The sequence below is a fragment of the Rhinichthys klamathensis genome, unplaced genomic scaffold (genome assembly GCF_029890125.1).
Source record: "Rhinichthys klamathensis goyatoka isolate OS25496 unplaced genomic scaffold, OSU_Roscu_1.1 h1tg000028l_1, whole genome shotgun sequence".
Taxonomy (NCBI): Eukaryota; Metazoa; Chordata; class Actinopteri; order Cypriniformes; family Leuciscidae; genus Rhinichthys; species Rhinichthys klamathensis.
Window position 1 is genome coordinate 342,608 of NW_026606578.1, and position 20,979 is coordinate 363,586.

General features: G+C 38.4%; 2 protein-coding genes across 4 annotated transcripts; one reads left to right on the forward strand and one right to left on the reverse strand.

Moving 5' to 3' along the window:
• Window positions 1–1,021: 1,021 nt before the first annotated feature.
• On the reverse strand, window positions 1,022–7,923 carry ftr83 (finTRIM family, member 83). Of its 3 annotated transcripts, none has more exons than XM_056244718.1 (8): window positions 7,181–7,923; window positions 6,299–6,394; window positions 5,780–6,013; window positions 5,253–5,412; window positions 4,965–5,021; window positions 3,542–3,610; window positions 2,481–2,582; window positions 1,773–1,910 (listed from the first exon to the last, which is right to left on the reverse strand). In XM_056244718.1, exons 1-7 carry the CDS (start codon window positions 7,763–7,765, stop codon window positions 2,524–2,526), a joined length of 1,260 nt encoding a protein of 419 aa, XP_056100693.1. In that variant the 5' UTR covers window positions 7,766–7,923; the 3' UTR covers window positions 1,773–1,910; window positions 2,481–2,523. The 3 variants fall into 3 exon arrangements, with proteins under 3 accessions (XP_056100677.1, XP_056100693.1, XP_056100686.1); XM_056244711.1 differs by having other exon boundaries at window positions 1,774–1,910; window positions 2,485–2,582; window positions 7,181–7,840; XM_056244702.1 differs by lacking the exon at window positions 2,481–2,582 and having other exon boundaries at window positions 1,022–1,910; window positions 7,181–7,922.
• Window positions 7,924–14,384: 6,461 nt separating this feature from the next.
• On the forward strand, window positions 14,385–20,607 carry ftr82 (finTRIM family, member 82). The gene is made up of 7 exons (XM_056244691.1): window positions 14,385–15,128; window positions 16,661–16,756; window positions 17,186–17,419; window positions 17,828–17,987; window positions 18,496–18,552; window positions 19,030–19,098; window positions 19,719–20,607. Exons 1-7 carry the CDS (start codon window positions 14,544–14,546, stop codon window positions 20,237–20,239), a joined length of 1,722 nt encoding a protein of 573 aa, XP_056100666.1. The 5' UTR covers window positions 14,385–14,543; the 3' UTR covers window positions 20,240–20,607.
• The last annotated feature ends 372 nt before the right edge of the window (window positions 20,608–20,979 follow it).

Consider the following 20,979-nt stretch of genomic DNA (forward strand, 5'->3'; position numbering starts at 1 on the left):
GAAACCAGTCCGGGTGGAACACGTGACTTCGAGCCTGAGTTCTGGATGTGTGCATGTACTAGATAGCTTCAGCTTGTCACCGAGGTAAAATAAGCTTGTGAACAGGACTAGCCTTGTTAGCATCAGTAAGAATGGGCTGAACAAATAACATAAACAAATCAATAATGTTTTGTCATGTACACCAGTATTTTCCAGCAGAAGACTGTGAATTATTTCAGATTTCATTTATTTTACAGAACTACTTTTAAAAGCTTAATATATCATGGAAAAATTATATATATAAAGAAATATGTATCAATATAAATTTTAATTTAAAGTGTGTAATTTTTGTCAACACCTTGAGAAATAAAGTAGGAAGAAAAGGACAAGTATAAATCTGAAACAAACCAGTTGAATACTGCCTTTCTTTCTTTCTTTCTTTCTTTCTAGACTATCAGTAAGTAAATGTGAGTGGAAGGGGGGGGGGGGGGGGGGGAATCTGTCAAGATTTATTTTTTCGAAAGCCCCATTGTTGAGGGAGATGTGATTGCAACCAGAAGAGGTCACTCTTGTGTTATGTTTGAGGTTACTTGTCATTAGGACCATCAGATCTTTATTATACAATGTTCAACCACTGGCTCTGCCCCCTTTTACCTAAACTCATTATTTCAGACTTGAAAATAATTAAGAAACTTGCGCTCTGCAAGTGAACGGCGTCTTGTGGTGCCATCTCAAAGAGGCACAAAATCTCTTTCTCGGACCTTTTTCTGGTCTGTTCCATGCTGGTGGAATGACCTGCCCAACTCAACCAGAGCTGCGGAGTCCGTGGCCATTTTCAAGAAACGGCTGAAGACGCATCTTTTTCGGCAACACTTGATCTATTAATACTAACACTTTATCTTCTAACTATTTCTGTGGGCAGCATCTGTGCATCATTTTCCCAATATGTCAAATAAACGATTCAACAACAATTTAAATGAGACTTTTATTATGTTATCATTAATGCAGACAAAATGACCCACATAAATCAAACTTAAAATTTACTGTAAAAAGCTTTTTTATGAGCCTGATTAACCTTCACACTCATTAAACAGTACAATCACACAGATGGACAAAATATTAAAGATTTTACAGTTTCGGTGAGGGCTGAATTCTCAGAAAATGATCTAAAAAAGTTTTAAATATTTTCTATATATATAACTTTTATTTTTGTAATTTCGTTTTTGTAATTCATACTTTATATAATCATATTCTTTGATATGTCAAAGATTAAAACATTAAGTATTGTGATCAGCTTCACCAGAAATTCATTTTTTTTTTTAAACACACACACACACAAGCAATTTAAAAGAAAAAAGAAAAGAAAAGAAAAAGAAATAATGCCCTCATATCCAGTTCAACCATTTACACCTGACAAATAGTAATAGCAGACTCATACCACACCCAGAAGCCAGGATATACCGGCTCACTGAAAGAGGCTTTAAACTGATGAATAAGTGACATAGACTCAGACACATTGTAGAATGAAAGAGTGCCTCCTTCACAGTCCAGGAACACCCCGATACGGGAAGAGTAGGGTGCGTTAATCTCAACCTGGTCTTTGTTGTGTCGGGCTGAGTAGCTGGAGTTGGAGCAGAAGAGACTCCAGGACTTGCGGTTGTAGCCGATACGAGCTGAGTCCCCATAACCTGTCCTCTTGATGCCTTTAAAGGTGACACCAATGGAAGCGCCCTCCCCGCTCCACTCCACCTCCCAGTAGTAAGCACCTCCTGAGAGAGTCTCTTTACACAGGACCTGGGGCAGGCAGTCAAATCTCTGGTTGCTCTCGTTGTAAGACTGAGGGTCTCTCTTTAATGCTGCTTTCCTGTTGTTTCGGGAGAGGTAGAGCTGTCTGTATGCTGTGTTGGGGTCGAGAGTTAGCTGGCAGGCGTCTTTAAAATAAACAAGATAGATGAGAGATGATTAGGATTGGTTAATCAAAACTTTTACATTTTACATTTACATTGTGAATGCGAATGTGTAAAGACAAACAAAGTTTCGTTGTAATTTTGAAGACACCCCTGCTCACAATGAATCTCAGCCCACTTTGCATGCAATCTTGATCCATGTACATGTTCTTTAAAAGCTACATTTTTGTTTGAGACTGGATAAAATAAGTGCCATAAGTGATTTTGTATGCATTAAAAATACCAATGTGCATGGGTCAAGTTAAGACACACAAGAGACCACAAGTTGTATATATAGGCCTATAATTAATTGTAAAATGTAAAATAAAAAACACATCAATCATGTTAGCAGTGTCTAGCATCAAAGTTTTTTTTTTAAGAGAAACACAAAATGACAAGACCGGCATCATTGCACGTTTATCTTAAGCTATCCTAGGCTAGGATTCCTGATCTGGGAACAGTTTTGCAAATTATGGTCTATGAACAGATTGGAGCAAAACTGATCCTTGATCAGCTTTCCTGATGTAAGGTGATACATGCATGAGGACAAATCACCTGCCTATGGTTGAGTATAGTGGTTGAGTCTGCACATTGGCTCTCAGAGCTGGTTGGACATTTGGTGGTGGTTTCTGCCAGAGGTGCGTGAACGTCTCTGATCTAGAGGGCCGAGAGTGTCGATACACATTTAAGACACCCTATATACTTTCTCAAACCATGAAACTTTGCATAATTATAAGTTGTCTTCTGACTTACACTATCGCTTAAAAGGTTGGGGTTCGTAAGATTTTTTTTGAAAAAAGTCTCTTCTGCTCATGAAGGCTGCATTTATTTGATCAAAAATACATATTATAAAATATGTATTATAAATATAAATACAATTATAAAAATTTACCACAACTGTTTTATATTTTACTATAGTTTTAAATGTAATTTATTCCTGATTATTGCTATTATTATATTATTATTAGCTTGAAAACAATTGTGCTGCTTACAATTTTTATGTAAACTATAATACTTTTTTCAGATTTTTTTTTTTGATGAACACAAAGTTCAAAAGAACAGAATTTGTTTTCAATATAACTCTTTTGAAACATTATAAATGTCTTTATTGTCACTTTTGATCAGTTTAATGCATCCTTGCTGTATGAAAGTATTATTATTATTTTTTAAACATCGTCATGACCCCAAACATTTGAACAGTAGTGTAGGTAGAGTGTTTTTGTCCTCTAAAAGATCACAGCTGATTGTTCTCAGAAGAGAAAACGAAACATCTAAAGGTTTGAAGGATGGCAGTTATCATGAATCACCCATTCACCCACTCACTGAGCAGACTAAGCCTGTTCTTACAATATGCTTGAACAAAAACTCAGTATGTAAGGAATGATGTTAGACTACTCCCACTAGAGTTTGACATTTAACAGGACGGAAGCCAGCATGCTTTCTTAGCACTTTATGCAAGGTACTAAACATATAAAAAATGATATAATATTTTGATTAATCATTACCAGAGGTGAGAATTCTGCTGACCTTGAACTTTTCATGTTATCGCTACAACAACTTCCTCTGGTCTTGGGCATACATGTAAAAAGGAAATTATTGTATGAAAATAAACTTACACTGGAGGAGATCGTCCCTTGTCCGGGGAGTGTTGCTGGGGCTCTTGTACATCATGTCAACTACATCAGCTAGAGACACAATAAAGAGAGTCAGAATGATGTCAAGAAACATCTAATCATTTAATTCATCTGATAGCAAGCAAACAGATTATCTTGTATCATGTACCAGATCTGGGCCACATCTGGAACATGTGGATTCAATGTGTACCAGATGTGGGCTGGATCTGGGCTGGCACTATGTTGCTGTCTGGGATGTTACTGACAAAAAGGAAGTACCTTTACTTTACTTTCTGAATGGCACTGTAGGTAGGCTACTTTCACATCAATGGTGATAAAACAATATGCTACTGTTAAATAGTTTATGGTAACACTTTATTTCGATAGTCCACTACTAACAACTATGTCAACTACCAAACATTAGAGTATTATGTTTGTAGACTGTCAGTGCTTAATATCTACTAACACTTTATTTTAATGTTTCCCCAACAGATGTTCTGACTATAAGTAACTTTGCAAGTATACATCAACTTATTCTACTAACCCGAACCCTAACCTAACAGTCAACTAAAAGGATTCTGGTCTACTAATACTAAAATGAGAGTTAGTAGACATGTAGTAGCAAATTATGAGAGTAAGTTGGCATGTTGCAAAGTTACTTAGAATATCTAAAGTGGACTATCGAAATAAAGTGTAACTAAGTTTGAGGTCTGTAATATTTTTTTAAAGAAATTAATACTTTTAATCAGCGAGGTTGCATTTAATTGATCAACAGTGACATTAAAGACTTTTACATAAAGACTTTTACAAAATAGTTCTATTTCGAATAAATGCTGTTTTCTTTTTTACTTTCTACGTATCAAAGAATCCTGGGTAAAAAATGTTTTATCGGTTTCCACAAAAACAAATTAAGCAGCACAAATGTTTTTGTTGATAATATTGATAATAATAATAAATGTTTCTTGAGCTCAAAATCAGCATATTAGAATGATTTCTGAATTATAATGTGACACTGAAGACTGGAGTAATGATGCTGAAAATAACTGGAATAAGTTACATTTTAAAATGCATTCAAATAGAAAATATTTTTAATCAAATAAATGCCAATACTTTCAAAAACATTTAAATTCCCCAGACTTTTGAACAGTAGCGTATGTTCAATTAAATGGGAAATTAAAACATCCATGATGTGTGTGCATTTCATATAAGAGATTAGCTAATAAATATGAATTTTAATGTGATGTCGGTCTTAAGATCATTGCTTAGCAACCGGTCAACAATTTCTTGGAGCCCAACACTGGCTTTTGACAAATGCCATTCAGATGTTGCAAAAAAAAGAAAGAAAAAAATGCCATTCCAAAATTCCAGCTATTTTGCACAAAACGAACAGCAGACCAGCTAAAGTTTCCCATTTCCATATACTTACACTTTATAGTCTTTTTTTTCTTACGGTCCTCTAGCTGGCAGAATGGCATCTTGTTCACTGGGAGAGAATTGAGAGTTGTGAGGTAAGTCAGTTTAAAGATAAGAAGAACCATAATAAACGAGAAAGAGCATGATTTGTTTAATCACTCTCCTGGGACAAAAAGAGACAGAGCATTTCAAAATGGGTATGAGACAACGGCTAATAAAACAAGGATGTCTCTGAAAGTTTGTAGGTACTAATTACATTGGATTACATTAGACAAAAAAATCCTTTCAGACTGGACCATACCTGTTTTTGCCACCTTGACCAGCTCTTCATTGCTGAACTCACTTAGATGTTGTTTCATCTCAGAGACGGTCTTGGTAACAGGACCGAAGGAGAAGTAAGGGTTCACAGTAACAGAGGGAAGCTCCTCGGCATCAGTCTGGGCAATCAGCATATGGTAACTCTGCAACGACAAACAGAACAAATCTTAGTCTTATTTTTCTTACAATAAATTGCCCTGGGCTGCGTTTCTCAAAAGCATTGTAAGCTATGTTGACCGTAGAGATCATTAGTGTCAATGGTTCTACAATACAAGCACACATATTTTCTCGCATACTAATGGCTCTAGGAGAAGCAAAGAATATTTTGCACAGTATTTCATTTCATTATCTGTGAAATAGTAGAAAAACTACTTAGAACTAAATATTTGTACTTGAATGCAATAGATCCTGTGTGAAGTAACACAGTAACACATCTCTCCACATAATGTTTATTGCACTGCTTTAGCTCTGTGAATGTTTATTGTGTTCGGCAGACTGCGTCTCAGTCACCTGGATGAAATGGATGTGGTCCTCAGTGCGAGAGAGTTGTGTCAGCTCATTGTCTCTCCTCTTCAGGTCAGCAATTTCATGCCCCAGACGCTCCATGTGGCCCTCAGCAGTGTTAAGTGCAGCCTTCTTATTGGTCGAGATGAGTTTGGTCATTTCCTGTTGCATTCTTTCAATGGAACGAAGCATGTCACCGAACAGCTTTTCACTCTCCTGCAAGGCCCGTTGTGCTGAACTCTGAAAGAACAATTGTAATCAGTATTCTGTTTCTAGTTCTGCTTAATTTTCTTTCTTGGAAATTCATAACCTATTATTTTTTATACACTCATCTATTTACAAAACATTCCTGGTTCTTTCTGAGAACTCGTCACTCCAGAGCAGAGTAGACCAATAAATATTTCTGAAACATATTCTTGCTTACCGGAGATATGATGTTGATCTTGTTGTGTTACCTTATATTTTTATGTATAATTTATTGATTACATTTATTATTGCACGTTTCTGTTCAATCTCCTGACAAACCTTAAGTGCATCCACTGCCTGTTTTAACTCTTCCATTTGCTTCACTCTGTCATGGATCTTCTCCTGGATTTCAGCTTGGGTGGCACCCAACCGTTGCTACAGACGATTAAAAACAACAAATTCATTACAATGAGGTGCTGACAAAGGAATGTTGTAAGTACAGCATCCTACCACACCTCAGCCACTTCCACATGACAATATAGTCACTTTCGGATACTCTATTTAACTCTTTGTGTACTGAATATGAAACATTCTCATCATCTTAAAGCATATTAATAATCACTTATATCATTAAAATGTAAACTGATGGGTTTGTTTACTAAAATATTGCTCCATTCTTTTGCATTTAAACCCAACGTTGGTTATAACTTTGGTTATAATGAGTGTGTAGCAATTGTGTGTTTTCTTTACTGTTAATAATGAAACCCTTCCTCAGTAGTAGGCCTACACTGTATAAAAAGGTTGTAAATAAAACAAAGATTACATGTTTTTTATTCAGTGTGTTATTTGCCTATTCTTTATTATATGTGAAATTTACTAGCAATTTCTGAGTGAAATTATTTCTAGCCTACACCAAAGTTTTTTAAGTGTACTACAGCATAGATCATTTTCATATGTTTGTTTATCGGGGGTTGGCTAATCTTATACTCAATCTAGCATATTCAAACACACTGTGAAAGTCATTTTTTTTGCATGAATAGGTCCATTGTTGCATACAGGAGTTGAAAGGTTAAACAGTCTTTCATAATGTTACCTCTGATGTCTACTTCAGTGATTATCACCAATTAATGTGTTGTCATAACAGCTTCACCAGCGTAATATTTCCAAAGGTAAAAATAGGATCACAATTGCACTTTTGTAATGCATATGATGGAATCTTACCTGCATTTCCGCCCTTTCCTGTTCAGCGGACACCATGTCATGGCCCTTGTGCTCTTTCACTGTACACAACACACAGATACACATCTGGTCCGTTCGGCAATAAAGCTCCAGACCTTTCTGGTGCTGAGGGCAGATCTGACGATCCAGGTGTCCGATCTCATCGACCAACTTGTGTCGTTTGAAAGTGGATGATTCGTAATGGGGCTTCAGGTGCTTCTCGCAGTAGGAAGCGAGACACATCAGACAAGACTTGACAGCTTTGAGCTTCTTGCCGATGCAGATGTCACATCCCACGTCTTGAGGTCCAGCGTAGTTGTAGTCGGGGGCCGGAGGGGCTGGTGGGAAAGAGTCTGAATCCCTGTTTCTCAGGGATGACGACGAACTGCGTGAGGACTGAAAGCGGCGTGGATTAGGCCTCTTGTTGTAGGCGACCCTGCACTGGGGACACAGGTATTGTCCAGTGTGGTCTGCATGGTCCCAGTAGGTATTGATACAGACGGAGCAGAAAATGTGACCGCATGGGATGGAAACGGGCTCCCTGAGATCTTCCTTGCAGAGGTAACAGAGCTCCTGGTCAAGCGACATGGTTAAATCCCCACAGATCTCAGAAGAGGATATGTGTGTTTGAGTGCGAGACAGGAAAAGTGAGTCTAAAGTGCCACCACAGCAAGTTATATAGAGTAAACAGGGAGGGAGGCTAAACTGGTTATGCAGAAACCAGTAAATGAATGGGGGAGTGGCTGTGCCACAGGTGAAGAGGGTGATCGAGAGAAAGAAGAAACATGTATCATCAGATGTCAATGGAAATGATAACAGTGAAGAGGAAAAGCATGAATGAAATGTATGATCTCAGGGCATAAAATTGTTTAAAATTTGCTCTTGCATCACATATACTTTTTGGACATGCATTTCTTTTATATTTGATAAAGCTTGTCTTGTGACTACTGCTTTTCGTGGCAAGCAACGATCTCATCGGTTGAGTGTTTATGGGCAGTTTTAGGGGCCTCATGCTGGCAGACATCTTAATGTTGGGTATGTGCTCCACTGCGGAGGAGATGCCTGATGGATGAGTGCTTACAGACCAAGCATACAGTGACCTTTGGCACACGCCATCAAAGCTGGAGGGTAATTTATTTGGAGGGAGGATGAGTATACTTTGGGTTTTTTTTGAGGAGGAAAGTATATGTTTTTTTATTAAGAGTCCATAACCACCAAACATTTGAGTTGTGTGAAAGCCGGCATAGTTGTAGCATGAGGAGAGTCACTGTCAGTGATCATTTAGAAATTAGTTACGTTGTGAATCATACATGACCACTATCCTCCTGAAGTGAGCCTCTGTGAACGGATATAAAAGGACAAAAACACTTCTGAGATATAAAAATCAGCATTTCACTTCTCTGCAGTAATTTGATTTTCAATCTTTCAGGTTAATGCTTGTTAAACCACTGAACTTGTATCATTTCAGTAATTACAGATTATCTTTATACAAAGCATCTGCTCAAAACTTTTACATAAATGCTTCATGTCTGAGTCATGAAAAAAAATCATGTCTGAGAAGGCAAGGAGGGTTGTAATTTCAAATTTACTTTCAGACCCCAAAAATGGGACAGTATAGGCAGACCCTTTTTTCTAACTGTAAAAGGGACTCAAATACAGAAACATACTGTCTTAGGTTCTCATAATTCATTATAATTGTAAATCCCATTGTAAATCCCATTTTTAATGTATTTCTTTCATCATTTGTTCACAGTTTTAGATTTCTTTTTTTTTAACCTTTGCTTAAAATACAATAGGGTGAAGTTGAGGGAAGTGGTTGATCTAAAAATAATTCTGAACAATAAATAAATGCATGTATTTAAATTCGGTATGGGGAAGTTTGTATGACCAGCTTTCTTATACTTAATTTACACAGTTCAGGAAAAATTTTGAGATTTTAAAATAACTGCAGAAGTACAGATGAATTTGGGGAAATTATATCAAAGTTTGAGAAACACAACACAGTTTCAGATGTTATAAAGCAAAGAGTGTTACAACCATCCTCAGTCTGGTAGTGAAACGCAACTGACATTTCAAATGTATTTAATTATCCTACTGCAGAAAAAGTACACAACATATCGTACATTTGCTCTAAATGAAGCAGCTGTGGTTTCTTCCAGCAACAGCGGATCCATTTTCCTAAGAAAAGGCGTTTATTCCTGTTGCTCAAAGAAGATGGAAATAAGTGTTTGTTTTAGATTAGCCTCTCTCATCTCTCTAGAGCATACATCCTCTGTACAGCACAGTCCACAAAGCTCCAGGAATCTCTGTTGCAAAACAGGAAGTGGAAGTGAATTTTCCGTGACTCACATTCAGTGTGGTGAAAAGCTAATTAGAACATTTCTACTAGGATTGCAAATCCACCCCTTATATTTCTCACCAGATCTGATTCATTTATTTTATTTTACCAATTGCAATTGTTTTTTTAAACATTAATTTATGCTTTTCCATTATTCATGTTTTTTTTATATATATATAGAAACCTACATAATTGAATATCCAAAATCAAGAACACAAACTGACATAGAAAAGAGCAAAGATGTATGCCCATCTCAAACTAAACTCAAGATTCCTCTTACTTAAGATGGCTGTCGGCTTGTAAGTTCAGTAACGAGAGCAAAAATGTTGGCAGGAATGCACTCTGACCTGATAAGTGAGATAACAGAAAGTCAAGAGAGGCCTGCAAAGGTGAAAGTTTCCACTGTTCAAGAGAATATCCAGACTTCAGCAGGACATGCAGTCTGACAGTGCCGGAGAGTCTGCAGCCAATCTAATGACATGTCTCTGATTCCGGATCATCGCCTAGTCTGTACAGTCATAGTTCTAAAGGTCTTCAGCTCAAAATAGTTGATCGAATTTGACCTTTATGACAGAGATCATTTGCAGTCTTAAAATAAAACTTTAATTAGTTATGATGGGTCACATTGAGAATAGTGTTTCAAATATTTCTATATAAATAATAAAGAGCTTAAATGCTTTTCTAATAAATTGTACAATAGCCAACAAACCCCTTGACCTATGCTGTGTGGTTAGTGTGCACTGTACTGCATGTAGAGTATTTATGGCTGATCTTGTCTTTCCTGATCACTCTGTAACTGCCTGTCATGCCACAGCACCACAGTGACACGTTTGTAAAGAAACATGTAGATGTGAGTGCAACACAATAATAGACTGGCATATTTTCAAGACAGTTTATCTTTCTGTCTCTCATATTTGTTGAGAAAGAGCTGCGTGTTCAGACTACATTTCACAAACCTTTTGTACATCAGCATAGTGATACGATTTTTACAGCAAGCAAAAGAAGAAACGCCATTTTTGAGCTTCAGACATGTCAGTTATTATCATGTGCTAATATACACTCACCGGCCACTTTATTAGGTACACCTGTCCAACTGCTCGTTAACACTTAATTTCTAAGCAGCCAATCACATGGCGGCAACTCAGTGCATTTAGGCATGTAGACATGGTCAAGACAATTTCCTGCAGTTCAAACCGAGCATCAGTATGGGGAAGAAAGTTGATTTGAGTGACTTTGAACGTGGCATGATTGTTGGTGCCAGAAGGGCTGGTCTGAGTATTTCAGAAACTACTAATCTACTGGGATTTTCACGCACAACCATCTCTAGGGTTTACAGAGAATGGTCCGAAAAAGAAAAAACATCCAGTGAGCGGCAGTTCTGTGGGCGGAAATGCCTTGTTGATGCCAGAGGTCAGAGGAGAATGGCCAGACTGGTTCGAGCTGATAGAAGGGCAACAGTGACTGAAATAACCACTCGTTACAACCGAGGTATGCAGCAAAGCATTTGTGAAGCCACAACACGCACAACCTTGAGGCGGATGGGCTACAACAGCAGAAGACTCCACCGGGTACCACTCATCTCCACTACAAATAGGAAAAAGAGGCTACAATTTGCAAGAGCTCACCAAAATTGAACAGTTGAAGACTGGAAAAATGTTGCCTGGTCGGATGAGTCTCGATTTCTGTTGAGACATTCAGATGTTAGAGTCAGAATTTGGCGTAAACAGAATGAGAACATGGAACCATCATGCCTTGTGACCACTGTGCAGGCTGGTGGTGGTGGTGTAATGGTGTGGGGGATGTTTTCCTGGCACACTTTAGGCCCCTTAGTGCCAATTGGACATCGTTTAAATGCCACGGCCTACCTGAGCATTGTTTCTGACCATGTCCATCCCTTTATGGCCACCATGTACCCATCCTCTGATGGCTACTTCCACCATGTCACAAAGCTCTAATCATTTCAAATTGGTTTCTTGAACATGACAATGAGTTCACTGTACTAAAATGGCCTCCACAGTCACCAGATCTCAACCCAATAGAGATCTTTGGGATGTGGTGGAACAGGAGATTCGCATCATGGATGTGCAGCCGACAAATCTGCGGCAACTGTGTGATGCCATCATGTCAATATGGACCAAACTCCCTGAGGAATGCTTCCAGCACCTTGTTGAATCTATGCCACGAAGAATTGAGGCAGTTCTGAAGGCAAAAGGGGGTCCAACCCGTTACTAGCATGGGGTACCTAATAAAGTGGCCGGTGAGTGTATAATCACTTAACCAGATATTCTTCACAGTTGAGCAAAGGAATAGTTTTCACTGTAAACAGTGAACTTATGAGGCTAAAAAAATATTTTTTAATGATTGCTTTCAATGCACAGGACTCACTTGTAAAGCTCCCTGATATGCGCTCTTTTGAATGGTGGTATTCTTTTGTGGTTTTTGAGAGTTCCGTTCTGCACAGCCTGTTCAATTTTACCTGGCAATACGCCAGATGAGCAGCCAAACACACACACATACACATACAGTGCACTTTGCCTTTCAGCCAAGACTCACAAAGGTGACCATTGTTCATGGAAACACTTGTAAATACCTTGTTTCCACGCACTTTATGCACTGACCAATCAGATTGACATGGCAACCCCTTGGTTTTTACAATAACAACACACACCTATGCAAGCTCACTCTCCACACTTACTCTGTCACCCTCCATCGGGCACACTCCCCTTAATCAGGTAGTTTAATGAAACTTGTCCTTTGACCCTTAATATACACAAAGAAACAGGAGACCTCTGGCAGGCTTACTCAAGTATGCAGCTTCTTCAATAGGAAAATGGTCCCTCGTGAACCAATGTGAACTCAGTGGGGTCAGCATGAGGGTGTGGAGAACAATAAAGGTTGTGTTAAAGGAACTGATTTCTTTTGTATGGTTTACAACATTTCCTCTCTAAGAACTATGAAGACCATGAGAACAATATGAGGACCGACACTCCATGAATAGGCCCGTTCCTTCATTTTAAAATCATTACTTCATGCTGCAGTTGGAGAAACCTGCAAAAACTGATGTTAAATTTGCAATTAGAGGCCTAAACTAGCAGGCTAGCTGAGTTAATGAGTAATCGCAGCCTATACCTTGCACTGTAAATGGAATCTGTTTAACTCAGGGAAAAGGGGAAGAGAAACTGGCTTATCAGAGTACAGACCATATAAGGAGAGGGGTGAAACTATTCATGAAGTGATGCAAGATTTGTGTTTGGGGCAGAGCTGATGGCAGGACCTTGTGTAACCAATCAGCATGTAATAGGTGTGGGTTTCTGTCACTGTGGCGTCACCTGGGCTCTGGCTGGACCAATGGCTTTCAGTCTTCATCTAAAGTAAAAATACACAAAGTCAATAATTAAAAAGATATCAACCACAATGCATGCATTTTCCTCTCAACTTCAAATCTGATTTCTTCCACACAACCATAAAACACATCCAGGAAAAAGAGACAGAAAAAGCTTCACAGTAACAGTAAGAACGTCTTTGGAAGGTATTTGAGCTAATAAAAAGATAATGTCCTGTGCACCAATACTGCAGTTGGTGACACAAGTTACATGGAATATCACATTCTATGAAAACTTAGCCTAAGTTCAAGCATGTCCCTCCTACAGATTCAGAGATATTTAGAATCAAAACAGGTGAAACTAACTCACCCTAAAGCATAAAGAACAGGGACCCCTACTCTCATCATATTATTGCACATTTTTCATTTCAATTACAGTTAATTAGATAACTTTAAATAGTATGTCTTCAACCTTTATATTTATGTTCATGAAGAACTCTGTATCACCTCTGGGACTTACAAAGAGTGCCTGTTATGTTGGCGGCAATTACCAGTGCGAATTAATCTAGTTGTGTGTCAAGGATAGTGCCAATGTGCAAATATTTGTAGCTAGGACAAACTATTTTGAAAATGTCAAGTGTTAGAGGTTTGAAATATTCTTAAAAAACAGAAATATTGTTCATTCTTTTTTCTGCCACACCCATCGAAAACAAACTGATGACATATTTTCAAGTCTGCAACACCCAATCCAGTTCAACTGGCATTAGTTCATACATTCAGATCAAACGCACCTCATAGACTGACTGTTACTATTGTTTGTTTAGTGCAGTGAGCAGAGTAGCACATGCCTTTGTGTTGTGAAAAAGGCAGTTTCAACACAATATATTTTACAGTGGCAACTTTATATGTCAGATTATATACTGCTTTAAAAAGCCAGATAGGTGTGCTACAGAATGAAATAAAATGTATAAATAAAACCAAAAATGCTACATTTTAAATATTAAAACTCTCCATTATTAAAAAAAGCTCCATTATTTATCTAAGCTCAGGTAGCAGTTTTCAACCAAATAGGCCTATCATTTAAAGAATGAAAGCAAGAGAGTATCCTAGACAATAAACAAACTATGTAACATCGGAGCCAACCAAGAATGGCCAATTATTAACAGATTGTAGTTTTAGGGTAACTGATGCAAATGTCCTTCAGCTCCTCAGCAAATGGATAAGCAGTTTGTGTGTGTAAAACAGAGAGCTTTTCATTTTTAAGTTTCATCCTGGATGGCCCTGCTTTACACAACAATTCATTCATTCTCAACTGTACCTTTTTTCTTCGATGTCTTTCACTCCACCCCTGGTCCCTCCCTCCCTCTCTCTCTCTCTCTCTCTCTCTCTCAAGACTCCTGGCTCAACCTGTTTATCTGAGCTGTGTTGTGCTCTAATCTCTCTCTCTCTCTCTCTCTCTCTCTCTCTCTCTCTCTCTCTCTCTCTCTCTCTCTCTCTCTCTCTCTCTCTCTCTCTCTCTCTCTCCTTCCTCTCTTCAGCACACTCCCTCAGTACAACGGGGAGGGCTTTGCTTCCTTTAATTAATAACCTGTGGAATTCAGAAACTCAAGGCTGTCTGTAGTAAAACACCAGTCACGCAGCGTTCGGCTCCTCTTTCTCTCTCGGAAACATTTCAGACGTTTGTTTTTGAATAGAGTGCAAAAAATATGGCTGAGCAACTGTCTTCAGATTACTTCAGCTGCCCTCTATGTACGGAGCTCCTGAGGGACCCTGTGGCGATCCCGTGTGGTCACAGCTTCTGCATGGACTGTATCAGCGGCTACTGGAATGAGGCTGATTACACTGGCATCTACATCTGTCCCCAGTGTCAGATCACGTTCACCCAGAGACCCGTGCTGAGGCCAAACGCCACTCTCACCAAAGTTGCGGAGAAGATTAAGAAGACTGGCTTAAACTTAACGTCTCCTAGTAATGGAATCTATGCTGGCCCCGGGGATGTTCCTTGCGACTTCTGCAGTGGAAAGAATTTCAAGGCGGTCAAGTCCTGCCTCAACTGTCTTGCCTCTTACTGCGAAAAGCACCTGAAGCCCCACTATGAGTCCGCCACATTCAAGAGGCACAAGCTGGTGGATGAGCTGGGGAACCTGGACCGTAAGATCTGCCCTCAGCACCAGAAGAGCCTAGAGTTGTTCTGTCGTACAGACCAGATGTGTATTTGTGCTCTCTGTACTGTAAGCGAGCACAAGGGTCATGACATAGTCTCAGCCGAAGCAGAAAGGAGTGAAAAACAGGTAAGGAAAAATAGACTGCTTGAGTAAACTTACCTGAGGTAACTGAGAGGCTAGAGGGGTGGCTGTTGGGTTACAAGTTGAATTTGAAATGATTATATTAACTAACAAGAAATGTTCTTGAGATTGTATAAAAGAGGTCTTCTTAAAAAAAACTGCCAAGAAGTCATGTAGATACACCGTATAACCGGTTTTGTGTTAACACAAACATGCTGATCCAGATCATTACAAAAAACTGATGAGGAAATATGGAAAAGAAAGGAGGAGACGATGATTAAACTGATTGAAATAGAAAAGAAGCATAGTTAGTGAAAACTTTCCCAATACAACTATGTGAGTCACAAAAAGGGTGTGTTCCTCTACAATGGACAACTCAGAGGTTACTTGATTTAAACACTGTCCAAACCTTTCTGAGATGATCTGTTTTTGTGCAAAGAAAAATAATAACTGTTATGAGCAACGAGGGATGAGAAACTGGGCAGGTCTGTATTCTTTTGTAGGGAGAGGCAAGGAATGTGAATTTGAGAAAATCAGGAGGGAGCGTACAGACCATCCCAGCCTCCCCCTACGCGCTAAGGGCGAGAAAAAAATAGCGCACTGCTTTTTGTACCTTGACCCAAAGACATCATAAACCTCAGCAGATGAGTATAGCTGAAAGAAATGTGGACAACCGCCTCTTCAAACTTGAGTTTCGCAAGAAAAACTGCTCAATGAAAACTGCGTCACTGTATAATTTGACTGTGGGGATAGTGAAAATATTTCACCCGAAACTATTTATAGATACTGGCCAGATGTTTACTGTTCCATCAATACACCGGAGAACTGAATGGAAGGAAGACCTTCAAAGGTTTAAGATTTCAAAGCTTTTCCTTCAATTCATTATTGCTGAAACGAGCTTGAGACAAGGAGGGAGCACAGCAGTTGATGTGTTTTTGTCCTGTTTTGACTAAACTGTCACGGGCGCTGTTTAGATACAGTAATTATATATGTAATCTAATACTTATCGCAGGCACTAATTGCAAATGGTTTGTTTGTTCTGTTAAACGCAGGGAATCACAGATTTAAGTCCTCATGTACCATGGCACACACCACAAACACACACACACTTTTATTCACCCCCTCCCCAGATTCTCCACATTCCTTCAAGCTTATCTTGAAGAATGGTTCGGTGAGCTTGGCAAGGGGTTGCTCTGAAGCCCCCTCCTCTTTCCCTAAAGAACTGAGCGTGTGCACCTTGAACTGTCTCTCCGGCAAGCAGACCCAGCTAGTTTTACATTCCTGGAGTGATTAACATTCCCCTCTCTTTTCGAAGATAAAGGCATCCATGTGAAGCAGGTTCTTTGAATTTTAGAAAAAAGCATAACATAAAATTATCATATGTGAAGATATGTGACACGAAATGACATTCAGTATTATATTGCTGTACATTCCCAGAATTTACTTGAAGAGGGTGATCCATAACAAAAAGAGTTTGTTTTGTAATTTAATCTATGTCAACAAAGACTGAGGTATGTTTTCTCTTGTTTCATGGACAGAAACTTCTTGGAGTGTCCCAGGCGGAGATCAAACAAAAATGCCAGCAGAGAACCAAAGAACTGGAGGAGCTGAAGACAGCAGTGGATTCCCTAAAAGTATGTTTCAGGCTCACTTGTAACAGTTAGTTTTATCGTCACTGCTCATATCGAGGTCACACCATAGAACATTAGACCAAATAAGAACAACCTAACTGCTTTATCTGGGCAAAGGTGATATGGCACAAGGCCTTTTATCTGTTAAGTCAGTGTGTAACTGTTTCAATCTGGGAAAGCAAACAGTCCTTGTAAGTGGCCATAATTGTTCTTTTGTTCCTCATAGGGTAATCTAGATGCTAGCTCTCTAGATACATGCTGATACATGGCTTTTTTGTTGACTGCAGCAGCAGCTTGAGTAATTGTAAGGAGTTGTAAATGTTATCTAGAAGTTATTCTTGCAAAACTGATGCACTAAAACTAAAACACAAAACCGATTCCTACTAAAAGAATGGACAATGGACTCTTAAACTTGACTCATTTTTACCGCAGAGCTCTGCACAAAGAGCAATGACCGAAAGCAAGAAGATGTTTGATGAGATGATCACCTCCATTGAGAGGATGAGGTCAGAGGTCACCAAACTGATCAACATCAATGAGAGGGCTGCATTCAGTCAGGCAGAGGGACTGATGGAGCGACTGGAGCAGGAGATTGAAGAACTGAAGAAGAAAGAGAGTGGACTTAAACAGCTTTATAGCACTGATGATCACATTCACTTCTTACAGGTACTCTAAGGCATGAGTTTTCAAAAATCTGGGGATCCCGATGGGATCAAAGAGAAAAAAAATGAATGTATTTTCTAAAATTCAGATTTTTAGATTTTTTTATTTATTATTTCCTTACAGTAACAGTATAAAACCCAGTTATTTATATTTACGTTATATTATGTTTTTTTTTTCTTCTCCTTGTGCAGTAAAAATGGCACCTTTAATATTTTACATAAACATATAGCTGCTTTTATATTTTAGAAAAGGGGAATCATCATATTTGGCATCAAAAAGGCTTTTCAAACTTTTTGGCATCACTCTTTATTTACATGAAAGGTTGAAAGTCATTAGACAAACACAGTTACCTTTCGCAAATCAAGGCTTCCACCACTACACATATACTGAGATTTCTCTCCTTTTAAACAGAATTTCAATTATCTCTGCACCCCAACTGATGACGGCTTCATACCCAGAGTGTCTCTGAATCCGGACTTTTCCTTCAGTGCAGCCAGGAAGGCCGTGGCTGAGATCAAAGAGAAGCTGGAGGAGCTGGGCAGAGATGAACTGCGCAAAATCTCAAAATCAGGTCAGAGCACACACTGCACAGCATATCAGACACAGGCATAGTTTTTTGGGGGAAGTTGTCCCTGTTTGCTGATCTGAACACACTGCCCTCTATTTTACATGAACTTGGAGGGTACAGCTGAACTCAGTTTGTCTTTAAAGAGCCACAATTAGCACTAACAGTATCAACACATATAATTTCTGGGTCTCAAGTCCCAAAGGAATAACCAACATTTAAATAGATCAGTCTTTAACTCTGATAAGTCAGGCCTTTTGGTAACTAGTACACATGACTTCAGCAAGGAGGCCATGTGATTACATGGAGACTGTAAACAGTGTTTTGAGTTCCTCAACTCTGTTTCCAATCCACTGAGCAAAGTTCAAATGATAAACAAAAGAGCTATTCAATTCTATTAATAGAATTTGAAACAATAAGATTTAGTGCCTTATTCAGATCTGCTTGCATAAATCTAGCATTTCATGTTTAAAAAGGTAATTGTAAATCAAGTTTTCCTACTTTTTAACAACAGTGAACGACGTACCAGTGTACACTGTGGAGAATCGCACCAAGGAGAAAAGTACCAGAGGTAAGACATAAATTAAATACTTACCTATATATTGATTTACATTAATCACACATGACTGGAGCAAATCTATAAACATGTAAAAATGGCTAAGTGAAAAAAAAACATGACATAATACACTACCATTCAAAAGTTTGGGGTTGGTAAGGTGTATTAATGTTTTTGAAAGAAGTTGTCAGCAGCCATTACTTCAGTGCAGTTCTTCAGAGTCACATGATCCTTCAGATATCATTCTAATATGCGGATTTGATGATCAAGAAACATTTCTTACTTTTATAATATTAATAATAACGTTCAACAATGGTTCTGTTTGTGGAAACCATGATACTTGTTTTTAGGATTCTTTGATGAATAGAAAGTTCAAAAGAACAGTGTTTATTTGAGAAAATAAAAAACAAATCTGACTGACCCCAAACTTTTAAATGGTAGTATACATATGGGATATGACATCATATAGTCTGTGTTTCTCTTTGTGTTCAGTTAAAGAAGTTCATACAGTGGACAGTTCACCTCCTACAGAACCCAGGACAAGATCTGAATTTCTGAAATGTAAGTATCTAAAAACAAATCATGATTTATATATTCTCAAATCCAAATGTTTGTGTTTGTCACAATTAGGGATGCACAATTATAACAGTGCCATGTTGGTTATCAGTAGATATTACAAATATACTGGACATTTAATCAGAAATGCTAATTTTCTCTATTTTTATATTTAGATCATCTAACTTTTATCATTTTATATTTAGATCACTTGAAGTTAATCTTTAAAAACACTAATAATTTAATATCATATTTAGCTAATCTTAAAATGAATATCCATTTTTCATAATGCACATTATGAAGTTGTGATGCCTAAATTGATTGTATTTAAAACTTGCTTATAGATTTTAGCGGGGGGGGGGGGGGGGGGGGGGGGTCGGGGGGGGGGGGGGGGGGGTAGTATAGATGAAGTATATAATTAATATTGTCCATTTGTAGCCAGAACATGAAAATAATCATCAGCTTATCTGTATTGGCCAGAATTTGAATATTGTTTCTAGTCCCAATGACTTTTTCTGACATTATTACTAATAAAATCAGAATTTAAATACGTACAGAGGAAGATATATAAAGATCTGTTAGAAGCAACACATTAAAGCAACCTTTATCTGTCTACTCATCTCCAGACTACTGTCAGCTGAGACTAGACCCCCACACGGCGCATAAGGAGCTGTTCTTATCTGAAGGAAACAGAAAGGTGATTAGAACCCGAGACCTGCAGCCATACTCAGAAACCCAAGATCGCTTCGATAGCTTTGCCCAGGTGCTGTGTCGTGAGGCTCTGTCAGGTGGCCGTTTCTACTGGGAAATCGAGTGGAGTGGAGAATTCTCGATTGGAGTGGCCTATCGGGGCATTAGCCGTAAGGGTAAAGGCTCCCTGTGCTTGCTGGGCTACAACGATAAGTCTTGGAGCCTCCTCTGCTCTGACACAGGGTACTCGGCCTGGCATAACAGGGTAGACAAGGCTGTTAGTGGCCCTCACTCTTCGAGAATAGGGGTCTTCCTGGACCACTCTGCAGGGGTGTTGGCCTTCTACAGTATTGGTGAGACTATGACACGTCTCTATCGTTTCGAGACCACATTTACTGAGCCCATTTATCCTGGGTTTGGGGTTGGAACGTCAGTCAAGATCTGTCAATTAAAATGAACACTACATGAGTTGTGTAATTTTCATGAAGAATCTAAAGTGGAGGACAGACATTTTTGCTCTTTATTCTATGATTTTTTTTACTCTGCATGTCTTTTATGTCGAATGCCATTTGTCAGCCGTTTAAACTATTTTAACAGGTTCTGAAGGAATAAGGTAACTTTTCAGTAATGATCCTATCTGCAGAATATATAATGTTCTCCTAAATGAAGGCTTAAATGAAGAAAAACTCTTCTAGATGCTAATATCTTCTTAAGTTAATATTATTATGTGTATTCAAATGCAAAAGCTATTCTCATTGTCATTGTAAACCAACATTATTCAGCAATGACATCTTTATATTTCAATAAAGTTTTAAAGTTGTTATACATACTGGTCTCTCATTAAAATTAAATACTTATGTTAATGAAACAATTGTGGTCCTTTGTTCTCAGTCACAATCTCAGTGGTCACAATGGTCACAATCTCAGTCTTGTGTTTTTGCTGCTGAAACCACAAATTCACCAACTTTGAACAAAAAAATCATAACTATTTAACAATAAATTGTCTACTAAGGACAAAAGATAATCTTAGTTTAACACAAGACACATATTTACAGTTTGAATACACACTACATTACCAAAGCTCATCTGATTTTCACATTATGTGATCAAGTTTTAGGCAATTATTACAATGTGGGGATTTTGAATCATAATGACTGAGGAAAATGCATTGTAGAAAGCTGTACCGGGTGTAGTGCC